General features: G+C 42.3%; 1 protein-coding gene across 1 annotated transcript in view; it reads right to left on the reverse strand.

Annotated features, from left to right (window-relative positions):
* The window catches only part of adamtsl4 (ADAMTS-like 4), a 37,729-nt gene extending 21,767 nt beyond the window's left edge, over window positions 1-15,962 (reverse strand). Inside the window, exons 1-4 of the mRNA XM_019253957.2 lie at window positions 15,595-15,962; window positions 13,976-14,039; window positions 8,051-8,634; window positions 6,267-6,993 (exon numbers count right to left, since the gene is read on the reverse strand). Of these exons, the coding sequence (XP_019109502.2) occupies window positions 6,267-6,993; window positions 8,051-8,634; window positions 13,976-14,039; window positions 15,595-15,617 (1,398 nt within the window). The 5' untranslated portion in view covers window positions 15,618-15,962. The remainder of the gene's footprint in view (window positions 1-6,266; window positions 6,994-8,050; window positions 8,635-13,975; window positions 14,040-15,594) is intronic.
* Between the last annotated feature and the right edge of the window lie 5,697 nt (window positions 15,963-21,659).

Raw genomic sequence — 21,659 nt, forward strand, 5'->3', positions numbered from 1 at the left:
CAGGAGGAATTTCAGTTCAAAACAGCTTTTTGTACGAAAGAGAAGAAAAGTGCAGAAAAAGGGGAAGAAAACAAGATAAACACTGTAACCACAAGATCAATAAATGAAACCAGAACTTTGCTCAAAGGCACTGAAATTGACAATCTTTCCATGTTCCACTTTCCATATAGCAGCTCTACAAACCCACACCATGTTTCCACAAACCAGAATGTTTTCATGCACAGTGATAACTCTTGATTTAACACATATGTTCACAATAACACACAGAGAGAGAGGCAGGAGGTGCGAACAAGACTCATTTTTACTAAGAGTTTCAAAAGTCTGCACTCAACTATGTAAAAAAAGCTTTTATGTTTATCATAATGCTGCTTTCTTCTCCCTAGGAAACCTTCTGCAATTCCTGCACTCAAAACGTGGACTCAAAACATTGCTGCAAAAACTGTGTGCTCCATCCTCTGCCAACACTTTGGGGCTCATTTATTTTTATGGTTTTTAGACAGCTCTTTGGTTGCTGTAAGATTGCATTTAAGTCATTTCCAGGATGAAATCTTCTGATTGTACTGGAGATTTTCAATTTTTGAATTTAAATGGAGACTTTCCTAGTTAGAGAAATACTTTGGTAATACACATATTTGCGTTCTTTCCAAGAGTTAGATGAGAACCACCACTCCTGTGTCTGTCTGTTAAATACAAGCGACCATGCTGTTAATTATGTATAACTTTGAGCCTAAATATAATTTGAACAGGTGAGTTAAAAAAAAATCTGACTCATTTCAGTTGTCATAAATGAAGAAATTAGTTATAGCAACCAAAGCTGTTTTTTGTACCAGGCTGTAAATATGTTTACTTCTGCTTTGAAGTTGGACATTTTAACATGAGTGCTTATGGAGACTGACTTCTTCTGTAGCCAGCCTCAAGTGGACATTTGAGGAACTGCAGTTTTTAGTACTTCTACTTGGTAAAAACTACATATTTATGAATATTTCCTGGAGTATTGTTGTCACTATTTTTGGACTTTAGTGTTTGTATAGATTAAAGAAGATATACTGTGTTAATAAGCGAGCCTGAGATGTGCTGATAGGCCTGAAGCTATGCTAACCATCAGCTTACTGTGGCTTCATATTCACTGTACAGACATGAGAGTGGTATCTATCTTTTCATCTAAATCAAGGAAGCAAATAAACATACTGTTGCTGACCTATTCCCTTAAATAAAGATAATAAGTATGGACTGACAGAATGGGGTTGGAAAAGTGAGTAAGTGAGAGGAAAGGTGGGAAGCGATGAAAAAGAACATGAAAGAAGTATTAGAGGGAAACTGTAACATGTAAACAGACTTTAACAAGCAGGTGTACCTGTTTTTTGAACAGAAGCATGTACCTCTGCTTGTTAAAGTACTAAAGCACAAAAAGCACAGATCACTCCGAATGAGTCAGTGATGGCTTTTGCATTTGTGTGTGTGCACGAGCCTCATAAACAAACACATCTGGGCCTGTTTGCAAGCGTGGCAGGGTCTGCATACAATCATTAAAGCTGAGGAGTGTTTCTCGCTGCTGATAGTTGTAATAATATATTTCCCGTGTAACAACGCCTCTGTAACAACAGACTGTGATTAGATCGTCTCACTGCACCAGCCTGCAGAGACATTAGCATCTGGTAGGCACAACAAAAACTCTTCAGGTTTCACACACAGGAGTGGTGTCAGTGACATTTTTTGTAGTGTTATGTGCTCAAGAGCAAAGGTTTGATGTCAGAAGTGGTGGGGTGGGCTCAATGTGTCAATCTAGACAATAAATTACCATCAAATTGTTTTTGTTCACTAATTTAAAATCATATTCACACACCTTGATAGAGATGTTATGATATATAAGAACCATCTCCAAAATCAAATCCATGCTCCCACACTCTGACCTCGAAAAATGATACACACCTTTACCTTTAAAAACTGGCAATGGCACTCCTCTGCAGTGTCAACAATAAATCACTCTCAAGCCTCCAACTAGTTCACAAGTACAGCAGTTAAGTCCAGTTTTAGCTTCCCTCCATGGTTCCCTGTGTGTTTAGGATTGATTTTAAGATTTTATAGATCACTTTTAAGGCCTGTCGAGGTCTGGCCCCTAACTATATTTCCAGTATTTTTACCCCATGTGAGGGTTTAGATCCTCAGGCCGGTCACTTCTGGCTGTTCCAAGGTCATTGCTCAAAACTAGAGGTGACCACGCCTCCTCCATCAAGGCCCTCGACTTTAGAACGACCCGCCCGAGGAGAAAAGGCTGCAGATTCAGTGAACTCTTGCCTTTTTGTGATGTCGTCTCTTTTTCTCTCTATTTTCTGGGATGTTATAATTTGGAATACTGTCTGTTTTGTTTTGTTTTGTTTTGTTTTGTATCTGTTTTCATTTACTTGTTCTTAGTTTGTGCTGCTGCCTGTCTTGGCATAGGACTCGCTTGAAATCTCAATGGGAAACTTCCAAAGATTGTTTCAGCCCAGAACAGTGCTTCCAGCAGTCTCCACCAATATACAGTGGAATAGAGAGATGGAGGGTGGCTGCCACTGCACAGTTCTTTGCCGCTTGCAAAACTTGCTGTTAAGTTGTGTGATGAGATTATGCAAGGTTGGTGGCAGCAGCCTGTGGTGTACAGGCTGACAGGGTGACTGATTTTAATGACTACGTCAAACACAGACGATGAAAATGGGGAGAGCATGTGGCAAAAGTTAGATTTTAAAAAGTAATAAGGACATGTCCTCCCCTGCTACAGACATGCACATGCTTCTGATCTTGCCTCACTTGCTATTGCAGAGGCATGCACTGTTAGTGAGTCTCGGTAAACATTTACTCTGACGAGGAGGACATAAATAGGAGCTAAAGCGAGACGGGATGCTTCGAGGATCATCGCAAATTTGTGTTGAAAGTCTCGTGAAAGGAATGGCGAGGAAGAGGAGTACTTCTCTAAAATGTCTTCTTCAAGCTGGTTTGTGTCTTCGTGTTTTTTTTTTGTTGTTGCTTCTTCTCGAATTGCACCTCTTCCTCCCCTCTCCCTCTGACAGAATAACTTCTCCTCTTGTTACACTCGACGCTCGCACACACGCACACACACTTCTCTCTCTCCTATACAAACTCTTTTCCAGGAATCCATCTCTTCCACTAACACAAACTTCCTCTTGCTGAACCTTTTCTCTACATCCTGTTGACCCTCCCTCGCTTTACTTCTCCGTCTCCTCCACCAATGCGACTGTCACACACCTAAACAATAATTCTCACCAGCCTTCATCTTTATTTCCCTCCCCACCTTTTCTCTCCTCTTTGCCCCCTTAGCTCACTCTCCCACTACTGTGTGCAGATTTTCTAAAAACAGTGCTCTCTTTCACTACTACTTAACTGTGTCACTTCCTTTACCACCCTCACTTTACACTCTTCCCCTTTTCCCCCTTCTCATTTCCTCTGTCCCTCTCTTGGTTCCCCCACTTGCGTCTACGCAACAGTAAAAACACGCACATACACATCACTTGTGCAGGGCCTCAGGCACCATGTGTTATGACAAACACACCTAATAGATAATAGGATGTGTCACACTCAGTCTGGATCACTCCCTCAATCACACACACACACACACATATATACAGTACATACAAGCCTGGGCAAAGTCCTGCATTCATCAGCATTTAAACCTATTAACCTTTAAGCAATGAAAAGACATAAAAATGTGGACGGACAATCTACTGCAGGAGCAAACAAGGCTAAAGTAGAGGTAATGTTGGGTAAATATGTAACCCAATGAGTCAGGCTCAGCCATCACAGGACTGCTATTAGTGCTGCTGGCACACACAGAGCACGTATTCTGCCAGCTACTAAATCTGTTAAAACACAGGGACTATCACACAGTCGGGCACAGACAGAAAGAAAGAAAGAGAAAGAAAGAGGGGGGCAAGAGGGCAAGTGAGACTGCCAAATTATCTAAAGAGACGAAAGTCAAGTGCCCACGAGTGCCAACCTGGCTCCACATTCAAGTGTCTACTTCCAGTCGATGAGAGCCGGTTGTGGAAATAAAGTGTAAGAGTAAAAATGCATAAGTGTGTCTGTGTGTTAGCTGTTAACTTCAATCTTATCATCCCCTCCTTATGCTCTCACTTAAAACAGATACGCTACGAGTGGTCTGCTGGCATAAATAACCCGAGCACATGTCACTCTGTATTTTTGTCCCCCATGATCAAATCTTAAAAGGAGACTCTGGATCAGTTTCCTTCTGTTTATTTCATTCGTCTGTCACTCCGATCAATGACGTGCTGTATCTCACACATGGCTGATCTATTTGCGTGAAACTAAAGCAGAAGTGTTACTTTCTCATTACTGCATTTTGGCATTATTGAAATACGTCTAAGAAAGGTTGTTTTTTTTAGAATTCATCCATTTTTCTTGGTATGATTTTGGATTTTATTCCTGATACCAAAACAACATTTTTTTGATACCTTAAGATAAGTTAGTTAAGTTAAATGTGTAAAATGTGCAAAATTTGCCATTCTCATAAATTAGGAAAGAAAGAAGAAAATCAAAGAATAATTAAACAAGACGAGAAATTCAGTGCCAACCTTCAGTACACGACTACGGAAGCCCCAAGCAGTCATACATTCATACATTTTGATCCTCCGTTTTGATAACAAGTTATAACGAGATAACAAGAGTTATCTACGTCATTATATCTGAATAACAAATGTCATTTTCCTGAGATACCTGGATAATTTCTGAAGATCTTACGATAATGTAACTTTGTTTTCCAGAGATAATTAACTCGAGAAAACAAATTGATAGTGGAGTATATTAAGTAATATATTTAGTCATTGCAATTGCAACATTCTCCTGCTCCTCTAACAGTGCTACACTGAATGATGCTTCCTGCAATGATTTAATATACTCGAATGTCATCTTGTTTTCTTAAGATCTCAAATTAATGCTACGTTATTACGATATTATGACATAAATAATCATTATCTCCAGATAAACTGAGGAAATAAAATGTAGCTTCAGGCTTCTGTACAGGGCGGCTTTGGTGCAACACACACACACATTACAGAGGCTAGGTTCAATCCCCCGCCCTACTGTTATTATGATAACATCCACAAATCAGTTATTTTTCACTCGCTTGCGTACACTTACTGACCAAAGGAAGACGTTGCAGTGGCAGGTGTTACATTTACGTGCCTGTGCTTGAAAAGAAAAATATACTCAAGCTGAAATTTGTGACTTTCCACATGCCGTCTCTCCCTCCGGGAACAAGAATTGATTGATTGATAGTCTGAAAAATGGCGAGGATGGTGGAAGGTTGTGTGGAAGCCTGTTGTTAATTTGAAGCAGCCACTGTAAAAGGTGGAAAATGTGCAAGCTAGCCAAGTGAGATACTGATGCAGCTGATGCTGATTTGACATCTGTGAAATCTCACACGTGTCTTCCAGGACAGGTGCAGTCTAAAAAAGACGTTTTTTTATGCTTTAAAATATTCCACCACACCAGTAGACACAAAATATTAACAATGCATTAATTTTGGGACATTGTGAGTACAATCTGATCACTAAAATGTCCCTGTGTAGTTTTCTTATGCACAATATTCACTCTCAATCTCACATTTAATTGAGTGAAATCAAGCATGGTAGTCCTCTGTCAGTGAAACCTGAGTTACTGCTAGGTCGACCTCAGTTTCTCACCTGTGTGTTGAGGGTGAGTTAGCCCATCTGGCTGCTCTTTATGGCAGCACATGCACACGCTTTGCTACTGATAATGCTCATACTGTGCTGCACTGAGAGCTATGAAGAAGGTCATAACACACAATCAACACTGCAGGCTGCGATCCAGACAGTACATCACATAGATACACACTCTGCTACTCATAAACAAGTACACATTTATACACAGAAACTCTTACTCACTCAGTCTTACTCACCCATATGTGCAATCAGCCCCAAAGATACTGGACGCAGACACATGCATACAGGCTTCACAAAGGAGGCGTGTATTCTCGTTTTGTGACCCAGAATACACACACGACTTAGAGTAGACAGTCAGTTTCCATCTGAGTGCTCATAGACAACCAGCTAGTGTTTGAGCTGAGGAATGATCTACCTATCGAATACACTCTGCAGAGCTGAACTGCACAACTAACTGCTCGCTTTAACACATGGCATGCATATATATCAGACATACCGTGACTGCAGGCTGACTAAATCGAATTACTGATATTATTAAAAGGCCGTGAAGTCAGTTTCGGCTAATCTTACCTGCGAGAAGCACTTGCGGTACTCCTTCTCCGGCCCAGGGCATCTATAGACCTGAGGAGCTCCTCTTCCTCCATCCCTGCCTGATTCGACGGCCAGATGCGGGATGTGGGAGTGCTGTAGTGGGTAGACGTTGCCGGCTGGTGGGACTTGAGGACTAAAACCTTGGTGAAGCTCCCTGTCTCTGTGCACGTGGCTGGAGCGGTGCAGAGACGTAGAGAAAGGTGAAGCGGCAGCGGGGGAGTTTGGGCGGGAGAGGGGAGGGATGGGAGGAGGCGGCGCGGTGACGGAGTGCCAGTCAAACCGTTGGCGGCTGGGCAGGCGGGATGTTGACGAGGAGCGAGAGAAGTGGTGAGAGGATGGGACTCTTGCTCTCCCACGCTCTGTGTTGGTGTGTGAGGGTCTGTCCACGTGACGGTGTGGGTTACCAGTTGTGGTGGTCGTTGTGGGCAACTCCTCAACAGCAGGTGCATCGGTTCTCTCCTCCCCCTCCCCCTCCTCCTCCACCTCCACCTCACTCCTCCTCGCCTCCCTGCCTTCTCCATTACTCCACACCTCTTCTTCCTCTTTCTCATTGGTCTCGTCGTCTTCATTGGCGGCTAGTCCAGGTTCAGGTGTTGCAGTGTCAGTACCGTTACCAGTGTGGCGAGCCTGCCGGTTAGGACGATGTAAAGGCAGAGAGAACGGGACTCTGCCGTACCCAAACTGACCTGGACGGATGTTGGAAGACCTGCAGGAGACCAAAAAAGGTGGAGTATTTAGAGAATGACATTTACAGATGGACAGAAAGTGTCAGAGGCGGTGACAGAGATAAAGAAAACAGAAATAGGATGTCAGGATGTGTCTCATGTTAGCTGTTCAACATAATTACAACTGACGTGGAGCCAGTGGGCTGCGGTGAGCAGGCAGAATAAATGCAGTGCTGGTTTGTATGACAGAAACCAGAAGTAATGATGTAATAACAGATACCAGAGGGACAGATGGGCAAAACTCCAACAACCAACACTAAAAACATCATAACAAACTCCCTCTAATGCTTAAACAATGTCAGCACGTTAACTAATGGCACCTGAATGGATCATAAGCGTATGCATCAAATGGTACTCTGAGGAATCAGCATATTTGGTGACGTCTTTGTTGATGAGACATCACAGTCACTGGTTCCTTTTTTACTTTGCAGTTTCTTTGTTTGCTGCTCATCGTCATGACTGAGTTCTTCTATTTATTATAAATAAACCACCGTTGCCACTGCCAGCGAGGCAAAACTCATTTCCTGTACGCTGGAGTCATTTTCCTGGAATAGATCAACTCGGTGCTGACCGAAGCACACGTAATTTATTTAAGCTGACTTTTGACTTTAAATTTTAAACTTTAAACTCTGAATTATTGTTTCTACTGGTTTTTACACCAATGTCAATATTTTTTCAATTTAAAAAATATAATAATAGTCGGGTGATAAGTGGGGCAAACTGAGATTAACAATCTCACCAAAAAAAGTTTTAAAAGTTTTAAAAGTGCTTGTTTTCCTTCTGTTTAAGAAGATTGTGTGATATGATTGAAAGCACCAGTACCACTACTTAAGTGACCTTGTAGCGAAATTGATTTTGCCAGCTCCATCATAGTGGCTGTTATAAAGATACTTCTACATGAATTCAAACATATCCTTGATATGATTTATCTTTATACTGAAATGTCTTCTCATTTATCAACATGCATGAAAATACCTGTGATTACCTAGGCTCTGATTGGTTAGTTTGATTGGATTTTAATCGTCCTTTCTAACTCACCTCCTCGCTGGTAAACCCTCCCGATTGGAGGAGACAGACCTTCTGCTCCCGCCTCCTCCAGGCCTCACTGCTCCTGGATTGGTCGGCCTTCGGATGACCCGAGCTGGCTGGTTGTAGCCATGTGAGGGAGCATGGTAGGGAGATCGATAAACAGATACATGCTCTTGATTGTTTGGGGAGAACTCTGGCTGGTAAAAAGGAGGTGATGGATTGGACTGTCCCTGTACAGGTGCTCCTCCTCCCCCGGTGTTGGTATTCCTAAACAGTGACAATCCTGGGTTGTGATTGGTGGGGATGGAAGGGGAGTGATAAGAAGGGTGTTGCCCGGGGTAATGTGGAGGGTAGTAGGGTCGCACAGGTGAGACGACAGGGCCTCCAATGCCCCCGGGCAAATAACCTGCCCAGTTAGGTGGAGAGTGGGAGAGGGGAGGGGTTTGGGGAGGTGGAGGGGATAAACACTCCCTGCTCCTCTGTGAGACACCGACGCCACAGGTCTGAGAGCATCCGGACCACTCCCCCCAGATAGACCACACCCCCTCTATAGGCTCCACCTCAAACACCTGTCTGGATTGTCGGCCTGCCACCTGGTAAACACACACACACACACACACACACACACACACACACACACACACACACAAACAGACACAGGAGGAGGGACACTTGGTTACATATATGTTACAACTTTGTATTGTTCCAGAGGTTCTCAAACACTGAGGTGCCAACCAGTACCCGCCAAGCAAACCATTTGATGTAGCAAAAAATGCTGAATAATAACACTGGTCAACACCAAATTTACTGTTTAAGTTTTTTTAGCTGATTTGCTGAATCCAAAAATCACATTGTTTTTGCTCAATCAGGTCAACTTTCTGAACTAAGCTACATATTTGTTTTTGACGTTTTTGTTTACATGTACGGGTATTTTCACGTCATATGATGCAAAATTCTTTTATATTTCTTGCAATAAACAAATTCTGAAGATTTTGCATGTGCTAACTTATGACTAATTGTTTTTTTTTTATATATTACAAGTGAATGAAATGGCTTCGACTAAGATCTTGCAAAAATAAGCCTGACGTATCCTGCTACATCTGCGGTGAATACACCATTGTTCCTAACAGGAATCTAGTCACAGGTTTCATAAAGCGAGCTTACGATGCTTATTTTGGTATTAACTGTGGTGACCAGGATAAAGCTTGGGCGCCACACATGGTATGCAAGTCATGCACCGAGTATCTGCGTCAGTGGACCAAAGGCAAGAAGAGTTGTCTGAAGTTTGGAATTCCCATGGTTTGGAGGGAGCGGACAAACCATGTCACTGACTGCTACTTCTGCGCTATTGATGTGACTGGGATCAACAGAACGAACCGAAGCAACCTCAAGTATCCTGATCTTGAATCAGCACGTCGTCCTGTGACGAAATTCCAGTACCTGTCTTTGGAGAACTTCCTGACATCAGTGACAAAGATTTCTCCAGTGTTCCAGAAGATGATGAAGAAGAAGAAGTGGTTCTTAATGATGATGCTCTATATCCTTTTCCCAAAAGGAGCTAAATGATCTAGTTTGTTCTGGTTGTAAAGAACTTTCTTGGCAACAACAAGGCCAGGAACTATGCAGAACGTGTCACCAATATTCCTGAGAATCTGGGATCAATGAGTGATGAGCAGGGGGAGAGATTCCATCAGGACATAAAAGAGATGGAGACCAGGTATCAGGGACACTGGGATGCAGTCATGATGGCTGATTACTGTTGGACTCTGAAGAGAGACATCCCTGCATTCGAGGGGTTCGAAGAAACATGTACTTACCTTTATCAATGTCTATTATTCAATTTACAGAAATTGAAGATTGTAACATTTAATTGATACATTCTGTTAGAAAATGATTTTTTTTCTCCTAAAACCTTTTTTGGATGAGAAATATTAACAAAAATCAACTGATAATGTCACAAAAATGTAATTAATTTAGTCAGAAGATCGAATTTTTCAAAATCAAATTAGCATAAAAACCTGACCTGATTGAGAAGTCATTTTTGGATTCAACGGTGCAAAATGGTCCTAACTCAGTTGAAAAAACATAGACAACTTACAAAAATGTTTTTTTTGTAACCCAGTGTAATCAAATAAATCATATAAGGACAAATATGCAAATAAAATAGCAAACCATGACAGCTTCCCAAAGCAAAGGTGACATTTTTAAATGTCTAGTTTATGTGTGTCATGATAAACAATAAAGATAAGCAGCAGCTCTCGTTTGAGTTGGAAGTTGCAACTTGAGGATTTTGGCAGTCTTTCACCATATTTGCTTGAAAAATGACTGAAATGAAAAAGTGACTATTAAAATAGTTTCTTATTTTGTCCAACCAACAGTCCAAAGCCTAAAACCTTTCAGTTTACTCGCATATGGAACTAAAAAACACTAAAACTGCAAGCTGGATAGAAAAGTGATCTATAATATATACTTAATTTTTCTTTCGATGAACCCAGATAATACCACACAAATAACGAAGAAATAGGAAGTTGAAATAAACATGGATCATCATATCATTTCATTAGATATCTAGAGCGAGGTACATTTGACGACCAATTCTAATATTTGGAGAGAGTTCAGATGGAAAGGTATAATGAGATTCTTCCAGACAACAAAAACACTCCACGTCCGAAGATGAGTCATTTTTGGAAGGATGTATTAGACACCCTGAGAGAAGTGTTCTACCAAGATATCCCCAAAGACAAGAAGGTGGTCCAAATTACTTATGCAATAAGGCTGCAAAGATCCATGTTTATAAAGAGGTGGAGTCCTGCAACGAGTCTGTTAATGCAGTAAGGGAGTTCTAAAATGCACGCCCTCCCAACCTTGTGAAGAACTGTACTGTCTCTGTGGAAGACTGAGGTACAAATAAAATATTAGTTATAAGAAAAACGTAAAATATTCACATTTGACTGGACAAGCGAATCAATCGATTAATCATCTAAGAATTTGAGCTCTAATAATTGTTGGCTATTTTTGTGGTAGTCATTTCGAATCTGTCTGTTACATTCTTCCTCGTCATTCCCCATCTTTCTACGACAATTATTTACTGATTTTTAACAAAAGGTCATCTGTTCATGAGGTATCCAGTCCGTCATCACCACCTTTCAGCAGTCAGCAGTACAAGACATCTGTGTGAGGCCACTACCTCTATGTCTGTACCTTTATCTCACCAAATAAAATTAGGTTACTCAACTTCAAAAAATGGCTCACTGTACTAAAAAAATAGTCTCTAGTTTAATCCAGCAGGCATATCTCTTTACAATTCCCTGCTTTTTGTGAAAATTTGATTCACAAGTCAGTCAAATTGAGTTATATTTAATTGAATGTCCAAGTGCATCACAACTGATTGTAACCTTTACTCTGCTGTAAAGAGAAAAAAAGGTAAAAACTGCACGCCTTGGCAGTATTTTAAAGAAGTACTTAACGGAGCAAAAAAATGTTGCCATTGCAAAATCCAAACTCTCTGCAAGGACTCATTACTTCACAGTCCACTGATGAGCTGCTGCAGTCTCATGAGTTTCCTTCCTCTGAGGCCAAAATATAAATCCTGAACCTTTCATAGTTCACTCAGGCTTACAAGAGAGTCGGTCACCTGCCAGCAGCTTATGAGCAGATGGATATATTCATCAGAGTCGGTGTCGTATGAATGCGCTGCAGAAATGACAAGATTGGAGCTCATCTGGCTGTGTGTGTGTGTGTGTGTATGGGTCCCAGGTTGGGTTTTGATTTCTTCTTCTGTGGTTGTAGATAAATGTTTCTCCTCTCATTTCATAACTGAAGCATGGGCCTGGTTGGCAAAGCAGCAAACATGAGAGCTGAACAAAAGTTTCCATTCAGAAAGGACCAAAACATAAATCTGCGCTCCACTCACCCCCCCTCTCTCTCTGGGTGTGTAAATATGTGTGCGCACGGGTAGAAATATGTGAGTAAACACACTGTACAAACTGATTGTGGAGTCATGGAGAGAGAGGACAGGTGTACTTTATGTGCTGTGATACTGTATTATCCAGATTCTTGCCTTTTGTCTGTGGTAAAATGGCAGGAGGGTGGGAGAAAAGGAAAGAGAAAGGAGTGAGAGAAATGAGTGGGTGAGCGGGGTGGGGTGGGGGGGCGAAGCAGACATGCCTAATGACTCTGGGTGTATGTGTCTGTGTGTGTTTCTGGAGGTGTGGTCTGTTGTAATGAGTGACATCAAACACACAGCTGCCACATAACTGGGACCATTAATGAGCTCCGTGCAGTGACCCTGCAGCAGCCACCGCTGACCTCTGGAGTGACTGGTTAAACTCCTGCAACACTGTACTACCAGGCCCGGACCAGACACGGGTGGAGCTGTGAAATCTGCCTCCCCCTCTTATTACATTTTTTTATACTTGTATTATTGTGGGCCCCTTTAAAGGATGCATTCAGGGTTTTTTTATTCTGCCGCAAGACAATACGGACACGCCTGTATGAACTTGAACTTGAGTTGTAATCATTAAATCTTTCTTTTATACAGTGAAGAGATCCCATCATAACCAGTTTCCAGTGGAAGCAATTAAACTATTATTTTGGTATTAAGGACAACTTTACTGCCAGAAAGAAACATCTGGCACTTTACTACATTTACATGTGGTCATTTAGCTGACGCTTCTATCCAAAGCGACTTACAAAAAGGGAAACCGTCAAGGTACAGTGCGACAAGGACATGTTAGTGCAGCAGTAAGTACTGTGACAGTTTGAGGAGGGGGATAGATTTAGCATGTCCAGTTGTTGGTAGTGCTAGTAGAAGAAGTACGCTCTGAAGAGCTGGGTCTTCAGAAGTTTTTTTGAAGGTAGAGAGGGACCCCTGATTTGGTAGGATCGGGTATGACGTTCCAACAACGAGATAAACTGAACAATTAAGTCCTGTGATGAGCTGGTGACTTGTCCAGGGTGGACAATCGCTCAATGTCAGCTGGGCAACAGTCAACAGTTGCTTATTAAACATCCAGAAGTTAAGAAGCAACAGGTGTTTATGGCCACCAGAGGTCCAGTATTCAGTCTCTTTTAGCTCTGTTTTTGGTCTCCACCAACCTGTTTAGCTGCTAAATGCTCCACTATGTTGACCTGCTGTATGTTTGTTGTTTGTTGCTGAGCAGTTAGCGTGTTTATAGACCTTTTTATCTGAAAACAGCTGCCTGCTGCAGCAGAAAGAGTCGCCATGAGAGCAATGAGAGTGGACGAAAGCTAAACGATGAGCTGAGGCTGAGGGGAGCGGCAGATTTAGGAGGAGGTTCACTGAGCGAGATTGTCATTGCTGTCATGTTGTCATAGAATGTTGAGTTAAATAATCCGTTTAAAACCGTGAATTAATGATCTGACACAAAGGAGGAAATATGACTGTTTTTGTCAAAGGTAACTCATGAACAGATGGTTATCTATAACAAAAATTCAATCTCAATTTCAGCAGGGATGAAGCAAGGGTCTGGGTTTGTTCCAAAATTATGATAATTTTAGTTTAAAATTCCCCATTTTCCAAGCAGTGTTTATTTGCTTAGCTGTAATGGATGGACAGTACAGAAAGAGGGAATTTCATACCAGAAACTCTGGAAACTCTGGAAAGTACCCATTTATTAAGTTGAGTGACTCTGACTGGCCTCACATAAGCTATGGCTGATCTTTAAACATTTTTTACAGATATTTATGACTCTGGATTTCATCCCCGATCTCTTTCAAAGGGATTTCTTTCGCAGCCAGTATGGACAGGAGGAACATTTGTAGCGTCAATAAAAGGGCCTGTCAGGATAGTTTTACTGTGAAAGGGACACTGTGAAAAGATGTGAACCCATCCTTTTAATTGTCCTGATCTTTCACCCCTCTATAGTAATCCTGTTGTCTGTGAATCTCACATATAATGAGCTGATGACTCACCTTCCTCTTGGCGGCCTTGGTCACGGAGGTCGTGACCACCACAAATCCCCACAGCACATAGAGCCTGCGGGGTGAAAGAAGTGACAGGATTTTAAATATCAACAGGTTGAATAAGGTCTTTTGTAAAGGACACGATTGTTCCATGACCTAAACGTTAAATTGGTATATGCTGCAAAACGCACAGAGACTTTCATTATTCTCTCTCCAATGCTCATCAACTTTCTCGAACCTTTTTCCCCCAGATGTACATTTAGTTTAAAAACAGTCTTGAGTGAACACCCTATCAAATGTTCCAGTGACCTAACTGCACTTTAGCAACCCATGGTACCACTTTCTTTCCCCACTACAGGTGACAGGATGGCTCAAAGGTGGAGAGAGTGAACACAAGTTTCTTTTTCCCTTCAGGATTCATATGCAAACATCTCAATCAATCTGGGGAAGCCTGGGAGGCACTAAGAAACTAATGGGTTTAAACAGCAAGTATGTTTTCCCTCTGCGTGCCTCTCTTTGAGACTTCACACACCCTGAGGATGTGGTTTTCACACACACACACACACAACAACCACCACACTCCAAGGCGCAATCAGTCACAACATCCAGAATCACCTTGTACAGTGAGGTACTTTTTATTTGAGGTCTGATGTTCAAAGGATGTAGTTTATGGTGTGGGATAGTGTTGAATGTCTCCTTTAATTTTGGGCTCCAGTCCTTAACTTTGACATGAAATCTCTGTAGGAAGCATGAGCCACTACAGCAGTGTGTGCAGTTTATTTGGAAAGGTGATTTTATCTCATACTGACCCTTTAAAGTTTTGTTTTTTTTCCCCCTTCATGGTGAAACATTTCAAATAAATGTACTCGACTGGCTGTCCTGTCCATACTTGTGGCTTAACAATGTCCATAAAACTGCCGAGACAAGTGCATTGGAAACAAGTGGAATACCATCCCTTCATCTGCCAATAAAATAGCCTGAACATGATACTAAACGATTTGCTAAGATGGACATTTCAGCACTCGCCACGAGAACCAACCCATCACCACAATCACCAGTCCGCAGGCCACATGTAGTCAGGGTAATTGGTCCCTTCTTCCCAGTGTGGTGCACCGCCGTGGTCTCTGGAAACTTACCCACACCAGACTGCATAACTACCCCGAAAAACACAGACAAAGGTCCCGCACAGTCCTATACAACAGAGCCGCTGAGGCCGAAATAACGACCCCCTACCCGGGTCCACGTTTCCCTGGCCGCTACAGTGGCACACTGTAGAATAAACTCCGCCGGAGAGAGAGAGAGAGAGAGAGAGATATGCAGCAGGGAGGAAAACTCACAAAAAATCCGCCCCGAGGAGAAAAGAGAGGAGCTCTAACCTAAATCCAGATGCCTTCGGGTAAATTCCTATCATATATCCTACCCAAAGCCCGGTGCGCAACAAGAAGGCGTCGTGCGTAAAAGCCAAAAGTTCGCCACAAAACAAAACAACTTAAAATCTGTTCAGCAGCACTCAGAAACATAAACAGCATGCTCGCTCAGAGAAGGATGCAGACCCCCCCTCTCATGTGGTGTTGTGTACAAGCGGACCGAGAGACGCAGCAGGTTGCTGCTGTGAAAAAAGTTTTTACCTGAATAGTAAACCGAGCTGCATGCTCCTCCAAGAGTCTCACACAACCGCTCCCACTCCGCTGCTAATCAATATTGATTATTAGTCCAGTCTAATGATCGGTTAGTGGTCCGTTCCGGTCCGCGCTGTCCTGAGAGAAATGTGATGAGGTCCCGGCGAAGGCTTCTTCAAGCTCTCCCTCTCTCTCTCTCAGTGTGTGTGCGTGTGTCCCCTTCCTCCTGTCACAGTCACTCCCCGTGATTTTTTGGAGAGTGGGAAGGGTTCCGTTTTTTTTCTCTCCCTTTTTCTCACTCGACAACTTTTTTTGGGTCCTTATTATAAACTGGTGTGACGCCTGGCAGCCAGGGGGCCAGGGGGGAAGGAGATAGATAGAGAGAGAGAGAGACAGGAGACACGAAATGGACAGATTACACAACTCTCTCACTCGCCCTCACATGCATAAACCATACACTCCCACTGCCCCTCTCTCTCTCACACACACACACACACACACACAAACACGTACCACTATGGGCCCTGACTAAGCTATAATAACTCTCAGAGCCGCTTTCTTAGTTGCACAATCCAACATAAGAATGCACCATTGTACTAGGTCACCCTGATCAGTAGTAATGATCTACTCATTGTCGGAAACAGCCGTGAGCTGGCAGCATCTGCAGCAGCGACACTTTGTTGGGGCAGTACAAAGCATTGTGGGTTTATTATTGTGCCAATACAAACACTAATTGTTCTGCAACAAAGTGGAAAATGCAAAAAGGAAAGTGGAAAATGATTATTTTATATTTAGCATGGATGAAATATGGCTGTTGCACTTACTGAAAACATAGTTGTTCTGCAGAAGATATTTTTGTATGATATAAACATGACTGTGTTGTCTCATAACTGTTTAATCACAGTTTAGCACTTGAAAACAGACATGCTCCACCAATTTGGAGCTGAGATAAGTGCACCCAAGAGACATACTGCTTCTGAGTGGGAATGATGACTCTGTGTGGCTGTGTATATATATGTGTGTGTGTGTGTGTGTGTGTGTGTGTGTGCGTGTGGGCTGTGAACTCTTCTTGGTTGTGGTCTGAAGCAGATGTGAAAACTGCCTGATTCCAACTTGTTTACACAATATTGATTTGGTTGTAATCCACAGACCTTCCCAGCCAGACTGACGGAGCAAATGCAGCCCACAGGGTGACAGTGGGAGGTAAAGAGTGACACAGAGGTGGACGGAGAATTAAAATAAAAATAAAAAATAAAAAGCAAAGATCTGCATGGGATAAAGAGCTTCACTTCAGTTTTTAAAGATGCTGACATGTTGTGTATCTTCTGGAAAGTTGGAATGTAAAGTCAGATTTGATCCAAGTTTGAAGAAAAATAGTTTGAAAATATGTTAGAAACTAAATTAGGAACATACAACTCTTGCACAAGGTTGTACACCGGTACTCTACTTTTATCTATTGAGGTCTTTTGTGTGTTATTATTTGCAAATATGTATATATGATGTAAACATAAAGATCTGAACATTTGATTTCTTTATTTTTGGACTCTTTGCAGCATCATTTTCAAATGTATGTGCTGTGTTCTGGATCTGGTTTATGTTAAACAGTGGTGTCTTTCTAAGCCCCTCAGGCTTGGGCACGGTTGCGTGGATGACAAATAATAAAAAACATCTTCATTCTGAAAAAAAACCCCAGAGAGCTCAAATGAGTCAGAGAGAAAGCTATGAATGAATGAGCAAGTGAAAAGAGTCAGAGAGAAATATGAAAACATTGTTTACAGCCTGTCCTCTGGGAGTTCATAGCCCAGCTCATCAACATAACAACGCCTAAAGAGTTGGTCGGTCACATTCAAGGACATTTCTGATCCTTCTTGAACCTCCTTATTAACGTTTCGCACCCTGCTGCCACTGCCTCTGCGAAGAGAGGCGAGATGGTGGAAATGTGAGAGAGGCCAATGAGAGGGTGGGTACATAGTGAGTTATGGTCTAAATGCATATTAACACACCCAGGGTTTGAAATGTCCCAGAGCTGGGTTAGCCTGCTGCTTTTCTTGGACATGCATCCTAAAACATGGACACAGCGATGGTGACAGAGATTAGAGACTTCAAAGCCAGCTGAGAGCCAACAACTGAAGACTTAAACCACATTACAGAGCAGGCTTAAGATTTGATCTGTCAAAATAAAAAAGTTAATGGTAAAGGCGTAGCAAGAATGACGAGGGTGGATTCCCGGAGGTTAACACACACACATTCACACACATGCAGTAGCTTAGGGTGCGTGTGATTAGTGAAATGGATATCTCAGTACTTCTAAGCAGCATGTCTATCAGTAACTACAATTAGCCAGAGGTCATTGCCATGGCCACCAGTGGTCCGTGACCAGTTTTAGCCCTCTGATCCCCTCCTCCCACCCTCTTTCCCTATCTCTCTTTTTCTGGATCCCCAAGAAGCAATAACTTTAGTGTTGGCCGGCGGACATGCACCACCGACCACACAACCCCGATAAGCGAAATGTCTATATCAACTAGTCACCACAATGCACAGATGTGGTATATTTGTGTGTGTGTGTGTCTGGGGAGGTCCGTTTGTAGCAGCTGATCTGTTATTTGTTTTGGCTGGCTGATCTGAGTAATGGCACTGCAGATCAGAGTAACAGGGCCTTGTGGGAGTTATATATCACTTGAAAAACTTCATGCATGTACACACACCCTGCCTCCAGAAAAGACACACACACACCCCAGCCTCAGGCCCAGACACAGTAGGCCCACAATCCACTGCTGCTTTACTGTTAAAGTTAATGAGGCCTCCAGGCTTCTTCAGACCAACAGATGATCGGAGCTCGGGCGTTGAACCTCCGCAGGCTGATTCCCGTGAAGACAGCGGAAAGATGGACTGAGTTAAAGAGGTCAAACAGAGGGGAAAAATGTGAAGACATGTCTGATGGTTATCATTTACTACTTTTAGACCACAGTAATCCATGATCATGAAACACTGCTCCAGAAAAGATAACAGAAGAGCTCAGTTCAAACTGACTTACAGACAAAGGAGGAGCCAGGGTTGAAACATGCTTTAACAAAGATTAATGTAATCATCTTTGTGTAGGAGGGAGGAGAAGGTGTTACCATCTAGGTATTGTTTTGTTTTGTCGGTCAGTCCACCACTTTGGTCCATACTGAAAAAGACTCCAGGATACATACTCATGAATTTTGTACAGGCATTCATGCTCTCCAGAGGACGAATACTTTAGGTCAAGATTATTGTTTTTTTTTTAAGTGAAATAGTTTGACAATTATTTTATGCATTATACTTTGGTAAATCCCTGAATGTTCCTCCAGCACACGTCTCTAGTGTAGTTTTCACTTTCATTATCTCAACATCTACTTGATGGAAAGGCACAAATTTTGGTTTGCAGAGAACACAGCTTGGGTGATCCTGGACATTTCCTGAAACATGCTTCTTCAGTTACTTGTATACTTGTACATTCAACTTATGTAATGTTTAAGTTTTTAGATTTTTTCCGCTATTCGTTCAAAAAGGCTTTCCAAAAGGAATTGGATTAACCAATGCGTCATATTCACACAGTGCCCATTTTCCTCTGATGTCGTACTAAGGGCGGGAAGCTCATATGTCAGTTCAGGTTACAAGTCATATAAACATAGTTTCATTTGACATCTTTCTGATTGATCATTGACTGAAAAGACGATGAATATTGAAAAACCAGAAGGACACAGGGACATATATCAAGGTAGAACAGCATATTCGATACACAGCAGCCAACGCAGCAGCCAACGTCAGCATCCCACCACTGCCAAGCTAATATTTTCATTTGATAGTGTTACATGATACAATAGGAAAGGCGTGATTTAATTCTGAAATGTCAACACGCACCTTGGACACACTCTGGCTCTTCACTATCTAACCCGAACTGTCTACTCATTGCTGATTAATTGTGAAGAGGACGTCAGAGAAAAAGAATCACTGTGTGAATATGATGAGTTAGCTTGTTTGATGCACTGGTCTGCGCAACTTGTTGTTGGGATTTGTCAGGCGTGTTCATCCACATGAAGAGACAGTACCATGCAGCTTAACTCCGGCTTTAGTCTTGTGAGGAAACTATATCTTACATCACAGCTGGTGTGCACATCTGTAAAACTACAACAAATCTGTGCATCAAACATGCATCCACTTGCTGGTTATCCAGAAGCACTGAGGTTGCATCAACATGACAGTAAAACACAGAACCAGAAGGTGAAAGTACAACAAAGGATGTTCCATTAACAGATTGACTTTCCTGTTTCTGTGTAGTCTGGTTTTGTCAATGTGGCAGCCGGCTGTAGCACACATGAACATTACATAAAAGTATCTTGGCACATGCCTTTATAGATGTCTTCACACATTGCCTGTGCATGTTTGAAGATTTACAGATACCAAAATATGTTCCAGGCTTAGGGCAGTAGCAAGTAGTTCAACACACAGCACTTGTTTCAATCTGGACAGTGTAGAATCCAATCTAGCGTCACACTGAGATGGAGAAAGCCATGAATTGATGTCTGTGAAGGCACCTAACACATCTGAGAAGAGGAGAAGAGTAGTGATCCAACAGTACAGACATCCTGAGAAGCTTCTTGCAGAGAAGAGAGGGAGACTGACAGACGGGGACACAAAGGGAGTGAAAAGAAAGGCAGCAGCAGAAAGGGGATGAAAGGGAATTCGAGAGAAAGAGGTAATGGCAGATTAGACGGGAACTGAGCAAGAGTAAAGGAGAGTGAAAGAGAAAGAACGCAGGAAGGAGGAGGGGGTGTGATTTGTCTGGCTCAGATGGAGTCAATATTTGCTCCATACCACCAGTCCTGAGCCAGGGTCCAGATCAAAGTAGGGCGTGTGTGCTCTAAAAAGGATGAAGAGAGCCAGAGGAGAAAACGTCTGACATCTTTACAGTCCGGTCTGGATTTGGCTGAGAGAAATACTTTTCCACTAAAAGCACTTTAGTTTGAATTTCTGTAAAACTGCGAGTTGATTGATGAGCCTCAGGTGGGAAGATCATTACAGAGGAGAATAAAAAGAAATCTGAGGGTTCAAAAGGGTAAAAGAGGGAGATAAGAGGATCGATGGGTGAAGCACTCTAATGAGGAGTTGTAGTCGTCACTGGTGAGACAAGGACATGAGAGGGAGAAAGAGAGAGAGGTCGGCTCTGTTGGACCCTAATTGGCTGACGAAACTGCTGAAATAACCTTGTTCCAATTATTCATACAAAGAGCAATTGTTGCCCATTCATAGAAGCTGCTGGTGCCACATATGTACACATAACAACAACAAGATTCATGTCTGTGTGAACAGGCATGTATGGTACGGCTTGGCACAGCGCAGCCATGTTTGGCACAAGAGACACTAGGCCACAGGAGATAGAGCAGAACGATGCAGCTGGGTAATAAGTGCTCCGGTATGTTTATGGTTGATTGGTTATAGACTACCGTGTGTTGTATCACAGCCGGTGTTTCTGCTGCTGCTGAATTCCTGTCCCATTTATTTATGGAGATGTTGGTCAGCGATGACAGATCTGACAGCCATCAGTGAAGAATGCATTACTTTTAGATTCCTGTGCTAGATATAACGGATAAAAGACAGACTACAGCCATGCCAGCAGCTCTGTGAGGCCGTAAAGAAAAACAAACAAATTTCATGGCAATCCATTCGTCCATTGAAGACATATCACTCTGAACTACAAATGTCAAGCTGCTTGGGGTGCTAGAGGAAAAGTCAGTTGGCTTCATTCTGTTGTCTGTAACAAATTTCATGGTAATCCATCCAATGCTTGTTGAGGCGGTTCACTTAAAAACACACATATATCACTCATGTTGGTGCTACAGGAAAAGGCAGGGGTTCATCAACAGTCCATCCAGTTGTTGAAATGTTTTAGTCTGGACCAAAGAGGTGCCATTCTTAGAGCCATGCTGCTACGCTGGATAAATACTTGCAGAAGCAGACTTTTATTACAAATAAGGTATTATTCTTTTGGGCAGACACAGTACTAGAATCATTATTACAAATGATAACATCTGATAGCTGATCTTGTGAGA

Source organism: Larimichthys crocea, chromosome XIII (assembly GCF_000972845.2).
Source record: "Larimichthys crocea isolate SSNF chromosome XIII, L_crocea_2.0, whole genome shotgun sequence".
NCBI classification, from domain to species: Eukaryota; Metazoa; Chordata; class Actinopteri; family Sciaenidae; genus Larimichthys; species Larimichthys crocea.